The following is a 7,256-nucleotide window of genomic DNA, read 5'->3' on the forward strand; positions in this document are numbered from 1 at the left end:
AAAAAAAAAAAAAAAAAAAAAAAAACTAAAAACAGAACAAGTAAATTAATATTTAAAAAAAAAAGGAAAAAAAGATGTGATTAAAAAGGAAAAGAGAAAATATTGCGAGAGTGGATGGCCGTACAGTCCCCGCCCCAACCGCTGTTCCCGCGCTTTCACAAAACAGCCATTGAAAACCTGCACTAAGATTAGCTCATCAATCTGCCCTCTCCATTCGAATTTCTATTCCTCCTTCTCTGTAAATTCATCCTAAATTCATTCTTCTCTCAAGCAACCAGGTTTTGATTGACTGGACTCCGGCTCCGATTCCCTCCCCCTTTTCCTCACCGGTCCCTGTCGATCAAAACCTGCCGATTTCCCCCATTTTCACTTACCTGTAGCTTTCAGATTCTTTCGACGAAGGTAATTTCTCTCGATTCTCTCTTCATTTTGAAATCTCTTTGAATCAACGAGTAATTTCATCTTCCTTGCTCTTCTCTGCATTTGGATCTTGAATCGCAGGTGTAGGATTATCGATTATCGTGGTTGGAGTTTTTTTTTCTTTTTCATTCTCTCGCGATCGGGTAGTTAAGTTTTCAGTTTATATAGCTAATTGGAACAATGGGCACCTCTGTCAAGGGCAACTCTGTAAAGGGCCTCTTAAAAGGACTAAGATACATTTCACAGATTTTCGGTATGTTTTCGATTTCGTTATCCTTTTCGTTCGAAAAGGATTGGGACTTGATTGATTGATTTGATGGAAATTTGCAGATGAAAAGGAACAGGAAATGCAGATTGGGCTTCCCACTGACGTTAAACATGTTGCTCATATTGGATGGGATGGTCCATCTGGTAATCAAAATAATCCTGGCTGGGTAAGAACAATCAAAGGATGGAATCTCACCCTTTTCTGATTTTATCTTGTGTTTTAAAGTTTTGTGAACGTCGATTTGGATTTTGTGGATGTTGGGAAATTGCACAGATGAACGAGTTCAAATCTTCGCCACAAGACTCAGGGGATTTGGTGAATACTAGTGGGGAACTCCCCAGCAAAGGTTTGCTTCATCTTCTTCTACTTTTATCTGAAAATTTTAATTCGTTTACTCATAGAAAGTTAAGGTTTAAATGGCACTCTAGTTTATGAATGTGTATTCGTTTCTTCTTTGGATGAATCATTCAACCTGCGAAAAATATAAAGCTAATAGTTTAATCATGTGCATTGATAAATGATTCAACATTTACATAGCTCATCATGTCAAAATGGAAATTCAGGACTGTTTACATTCAAGTCATGAATATAGATGTTTGATCTATTGTATTTTGATTGCCTAGTCTTGGTGGCTGAGATCTGGTTTAGAATGCTGGTAGATTGTTGTATCTTTTAGAGTTTCTGAGGATGGTGAAGTGATGTTGGTAATGGAAGTTATGTTTGTATAGAGTCTGGAGAGATAGATGTGCAAAAGGCAAATCGATCTCGAAAGTCAAAATCGCAAACATCATCAGACACGTCTTTAGACTCTTCTTCTGCTCGGCGACACTCTGAGAAAGGTTCTAGGCGACAACGCTCATCCTGCCCTTCAGGCGAATCTGCTGCAGAAGGTAGTAATCGAAGCTCACGACGTCATCGTAGTTCGAATCAAGGGGGTTCATCAAGCTCAGAAAATCCTGCCCCAAAACACTCACATCGGAGGAAATCTAAGGGGTCATCTGACGGGGGTGAATCAACAAAATCCTCTAGATCAAGGGAGAATAACTCTTTAACAGACATACCAACCCCAGTGTTGGAAGCAGTTGATGAAGAACAGGGGTGAGCAGAAATTCCAGACAAGGAACTAAACGGCATTCTAGTCGAGCTGGGTGCTTCAGATGGATTCTCCTTGCCCGTATATGAACATAATTTTGTTGCCTTGGAGATGATATGAATCATATGACTTTAGCTTCAGTCATCAGTTATAATTTTATCACCAACAAAGTTGTCTGTGTAAACATGTAACCAACAGTCATTCTTCAAACGATGACCCACACGTAATCTGAAGCTTGAATTTATATATTCAGCGCCCCTTTTCAATGCAGTGGTATGATCCTCATAAATCACTGATTGACAGAACCATTGTAGTCACAAATAACAGCACTTAGATAGAGCTTATTGTTGCACTGTCAGTCTTGCATATTTGTGTAGCATTTGGAACATTTCATTTCTCGGGTAATACAAATCTCTTATATCACCTAGAAAATTCTCCAACTGCCTCCCTTAAACCACTGTTCCATCCATGTCTAACAAGGATGCCATAGAAGCTTTCGGGTGTTCAGAGAGCCTTTTAAGCTGTCAAGGCTCATAAGAGCCTGCAGTGGATTTGGATTTAAGTTGTTAGGAGGGAATCCACGGGATGATCATAGGTTTATAAGCAAGGAACACTATCTCTATTGGTATGAAACCTTTTAGGAAAATCAAAAGCAAAGCCATGAGAGATTTGGACAATATTATACCATTGTGGAGATTCGTGGTTCCTAACATAGAATCAGAGTCATACCCTTAACTTAGCTATGTCAATAGAACTCTCTTGAGTGTCGAACAAATAAGGTGTGAGCCTCGAAGGTGTAGTCAAAAGTGACTCGAGTGTCGAACAAATGATGTACTTTGTTTGAGGGCTACAGAGAAAGGAGTCAAGCCTCAATTAAGGGGAGGTTGTTCAAGGACTCCATAGGCCTCAAGGGAGGCTCTATGGTGTACTTTGTTCGACGGGAGGATTGTCGGGAAGGGAGTCCCATATTTGCTAATTAAGGGAATGATCATGAGTTTATAGGCAAGGAACACCATCTTTAAGAGGTTATGCGCAAAGTGGACAATATTATACCATTGCTGAGATTACTAACAAAAACCATTTCACATTTTTAAGCTCTGACTGATCAATACATAGATGAAGACAATGAAACTACTTACAGTGAACAATGTAGAAATCCAGACACTTTATGCTTTCCTCTTCCTAACTATGGTTACAGCAGTTGATCTCTAAGTTTCAGTTCGTATCGAAGATTCGATAACGAAACTCATAACAATACTAAACAGTGATGGATGGTATAATTTCAGACTTTAGGGGAGATGTTTAAACCTGAGGGTGCAGCAAAGGGCATGCATCATGGCTGTGATGATATTATGAAATAACAAACACTCTGAGTTCTCCTCTATCTCCTCTGGTGATCCGAGTATCATTGTCAAGGTAAGTGACTTCAAAGTCGCCACTTCCAGTGTTGGATGGAGGCCTTAGCGCATCTGGAAGCCGAGGTACCTCTAATGGAGGAAGCTGTGACAAGTTTCCAGTGGCTTTCACGGTGGTTTTCTGAAAAGTTATCTTTATCTTAGCAGAACCTGATCTCAGTACAAGTAGACAATAGAACAATTCTTCTGGTTAAGAAATGGGAAGTTGCATAGCAATGGCCTTGTAATTGTAACACCATAAGGAAAGGAATATCCTTAGAGAACCAACCTATGATTTCAAACACGTGAGCTAATGTAGCAGTGACTTCAGCAGGAGGTAGTGGCCAAGGAGCACCTAACTCGAGCTCTACGATGTTATCGAAATCTTTGCTGATGACGTCGATCCGCTGAAAAACCTATTGATGGAAATTTGAAAGTCAACCTTGTTAGAAACCACAAGGGTTCTCTTTGAGCATAAGCTATCATGACTTTACTTTTGGTTTTCCTAAAACGCCTCATACCAAAGGAGATGTATTCCTTACTTATAAACCTATGATCAGCCCCTTAATTAGTCGATGTGGGACTCCTTTCCCAACAATCCTCCTCTCGAACAAAGTACCCTATAGAGCCTTCCCTGAAGCTTATGGAGCCCTCGAACAACCTCCCCTTAATCAAGGTTCAACTCTTTCTCTGGAGCCCTCAAATAAAGTACACTCTCTATTCAATACTTGAGTCACTTTTGACTACACTTTCGAGGCTCACAACTTCTTTGTTCGACATTTAAGGATTCTATTGACATGACTAAGTTAAGGGCATAGCTCTGATACCATGTTAAGAATCACGACTCTCCACAATGCTATGATATTGTCCACTTTGAGCATAAGCTCTCATGGCTTTACTTTGGGCTTCCCCAAAATGCCTCATACCAATGGAGATGTGTTTCTTACTTATAAACCCATGATCGTTCCTTAAATTAGCTAACGTGGGACTCCTTCCCAGCAATCCTCAACACAAACATGAAGGAAAACGAACATTGTTCACTAAATAAGTTTTGTTAGTCATTTTGTTTGGAAGTTGTATGAGAAGAAGAAGCACTCGTGTCCGGTTCTATAGTAGAGATAGAATTGAGAAACGACCAACGACAATAGAAATCAGAAATACTGCACCTGACCAAGAGTGATCGGAAGTAGCCTTCCCGTGGGAGGTCCCGGTCGACTTCCGCCTAGAGTGCGAGACGAGAATGCACTACTGTATATCAGTTTCCATCTCCCTTGCAATTTGTCAAGATCAACAGAGAGGTCCACAGGCCCTCCAGCAGCTTCAATCTCTTTAGCAGCCTCATCTGCCTTCTGTAAATCATCCTCGTTTGCAGCAAGACCTCTATTTAACCCGGAAACCGCACTCTAGTATAATGAAAAAGAAGAGCAAGTTAGGAATCACAGATCTCCACGATAGTATGATATTGTCCAATTTGAGATAACCACTCATTGGGACTCCCTCCCAACAATCCTCGACACCCACTTTCATATGTTCTTCACTGTTGACACCCACTTTCAATCAATCAATTGAAACAGAGGAATGAGAGGCAAAAGAGAGACCCACCAGTAGCTTGAGCTTCAAGGATGCAAGGAGTTCAGAGTTAGCCTTGGAATCATCATCAAGAGAAGGAGGGGAATCGGAAGCCGACTTCAAATAGCAACTTCTTCTGGGTCGGCCGTCGCCGGAAAGCAGAGGCCGGCGGCTGGAACACTTGAGCTTGAAACTGGGTGCAAACCCATGGATTCTGGATGGAGATAGAAACCCAGAAGAAGAACAATCGGAAGAACAGATCTGGAGTGGCGAGTGAAGCACAGAGCTCGCTAGCGCAGCCATGGGTATCTCCAACTGCCTCCCTTAAACCACTGTTCCATCCATGTCTCACAAGGATGCCATAGAAGCTTTTGGGTGTTCAGAGAGCCTTTTAAGCTGTCAAGGCTCATAAGAGCCTGCAGTGGATTTGGATTAAGTTGGGGAGGGAATCCACGGGATGATCATAGGTTTATAAGCAAGAACCACTATCTCTATTGGTATGAGACCTTCTAGGAAAACCAAAAGCAAAGCCACGAGAGATTATGCTCAAAGTAGACAATATTATATTATACCATTGTGGAGATTCGTGGTTCCTTACATAGTATTAGAGTCATGCCCTTAACTTAGCTATGTCAATAGAACTCTTAAGTGTCGAACAAAGGTGTGAACCTCGAAGGTGTAGTCAAAAGTGACTTGAGTGTCGAACAAATGATGTACTTTGTTTGAGGGTTAGAGAAAGGAGTCAAGGGAGGGGAGGTTGTTCAAGTACTCCATAGGCCTCAAGGGAGGCTCTATGGTGTACTTTGTTCGACTGGAGGATTGTTGGGAAGGGAGTCCCATATTCGCTAATTAAGGGAATGATCATGAGTTTATAGGCAAGGAACACCATCTTTAAGAGGTTATGCGCAAAGTGGACAATATTATTCCAGACACTTTATGCTTTCCTCTTCCTAACTATGGTTACAGCAGTTGATCTCTAAGTTTCAGTTCGTATCGAAGATTCGATAACGAAACTCATAACAATACTAAACAGTGATGGATGGTATAATTTCAGACTTTAGGGGAGATGTTTAAACCTGAGGGTGCAGCAAAGGGCATGCATCATGGCTGTGATGATATTATGAAATAACAAACACTCTGAGTTCTCCTCTATCTCCTCTGGTGATCCGAGTATCATTGTCAAGGTAAGTGACTTCAAAGTCGCCACTTCCAGTGTTGGATGGAGGCCTTAGCGCATCTGGAAGCCGAGGTACCTCTAATGGAGGAAGCTGTGACAAGTTTCCAGTGGCTTTCACGGTGGTTTTCTGAAAAGTTATCTTTATCTTAGCAGAACCTGATCTCAGTACAAGTAGACAATAGAACAATTCTTCTGGTTAAGAAATGGGAAGTTGCATAGCAATGGCCTTGTAATTGTAACACCATAAGGAAAGGAATATCCTTAGAGAACCAACCTATGATTTCAAACACGTGAGCTAATGTAGCAGTGACTTCAGCAGGAGGTAGTGGCCAAGGAGCACCTAACTCGAGCTCTACGATGTTATCGAAATCTTTGCTGATGACGTCGATCCGCTGAAAAACCTATTGATGGAAATTTGAAAGTCAACCTTGTTAGAAACCACAAGGGTTCTCTTTGAGCATAAGCTATCATGACTTTACTTTTGGTTTTCCTAAAACGCCTCATACCAAAGGAGATGTATTCCTTACTTATAAACCTATGATCAGCCCCTTAATTAGTCGATGTGGGACTCCTTTCCCAACAATCCTCCTCTCGAACAAAGTACCCTATAGAGCCTTCCCTGAAGCTTATGGAGCCCTCGAACAACCTCCCCTTAATCAAGGTTCAACTCTTTCTCTGGAGCCCTCAAATAAAGTACACTCTCTATTCAATACTTGAGTCACTTTTGACTACACTTTCGAGGCTCACAACTTCTTTGTTCGACATTTAAGGATTCTATTGACATGACTAAGTTAAGGGCATAGCTCTGATACCATGTTAAGAATCACGACTCTCCACAATGCTATGATATTGTCCACTTTGAGCATAAGCTCTCATGGCTTTACTTTGGGCTTCCCCAAAATGCCTCATACCAATGGAGATGTGTTTCTTACTTATAAACCCATGATCGTTCCTTAAATTAGCTAACGTGGGACTCCTTCCCAGCAATCCTCAACACAAACATGAAGGAAAACGAACATTGTTCACTAAATAAGTTTTGTTAGTCATTTTGTTTGGAAGTTGTATGAGAAGAAGAAGCACTCGTGTCCGGTTCTATAGTAGAGATAGAATTGAGAAACGACCAACGACAATAGAAATCAGAAATACTGCACCTGACCAAGAGTGATCGGAAGTAGCCTTCCCGTGGGAGGTCCCGGTCGACTTCCGCCTAGAGTGCGAGACGAGAATGCACTACTGTATATCAGTTTCCATCTCCCTTGCAATTTGTCAAGATCAACAGAGAGGTCCACAGGCCCTCCAGCAGCTTCAATCTCTTTAGCAGCCTCATCTGCCTTC

At 41.5% G+C, this 7,256-nt stretch overlaps 3 protein-coding genes across 3 annotated transcripts in view; 1 reads left to right on the top strand and 2 right to left on the bottom strand.

The window, feature by feature from the left end:
* Positions 1–134: 134 nt before the first annotated feature.
* Positions 135–2,440, top strand: LOC111785020 (CRIB domain-containing protein RIC7-like). The gene is made up of 5 exons (XM_023665503.1): positions 135–402; positions 502–673; positions 751–854; positions 962–1,034; positions 1,417–2,440. The coding sequence occupies exons 2-5, from the start codon at positions 601–603 to the stop codon at positions 1,788–1,790; spliced, it is 624 nt and encodes a 207-aa protein (XP_023521271.1). The 5' UTR covers positions 135–402; positions 502–600; the 3' UTR covers positions 1,791–2,440.
* Positions 2,441–2,819: 379 nt separating this feature from the next.
* On the bottom strand, positions 2,820–5,049 carry LOC111785021 (plastid-lipid-associated protein 6, chloroplastic-like). Its single transcript, XM_023665504.1, has 4 exons — positions 4,778–5,049; positions 4,342–4,578; positions 3,465–3,591; positions 2,820–3,346 (listed from the first exon to the last, which is right to left on the bottom strand). Exons 1-4 carry the CDS (start codon positions 5,045–5,047, stop codon positions 3,132–3,134), a joined length of 849 nt encoding a protein of 282 aa, XP_023521272.1. The 5' UTR covers positions 5,048–5,049; the 3' UTR covers positions 2,820–3,131.
* A 544-nt stretch (positions 5,050–5,593) lies between these two features.
* Positions 5,594–7,256, bottom strand: part of LOC111785017 (plastid-lipid-associated protein 6, chloroplastic-like) — an 8,806-nt gene continuing 7,143 nt past the window's right edge. Inside the window, exons 2-4 of the mRNA XM_023665500.1 lie at positions 7,073–7,252; positions 6,196–6,322; positions 5,594–6,077 (exon numbers count right to left, since the gene is read on the bottom strand). Coding sequence (XP_023521268.1) covers positions 5,863–6,077; positions 6,196–6,322; positions 7,073–7,252 — 522 coding nt within the window. The 3' untranslated portion in view covers positions 5,594–5,862. The remainder of the gene's footprint in view (positions 6,078–6,195; positions 6,323–7,072; positions 7,253–7,256) is intronic.

The sequence above is a fragment of the Cucurbita pepo genome, unplaced genomic scaffold (assembly GCF_002806865.2).
Source record: "Cucurbita pepo subsp. pepo cultivar mu-cu-16 unplaced genomic scaffold, ASM280686v2 Cp4.1_scaffold000332, whole genome shotgun sequence".
NCBI lineage: Eukaryota > Viridiplantae > Streptophyta > Magnoliopsida > Cucurbitales > Cucurbitaceae > Cucurbita > Cucurbita pepo.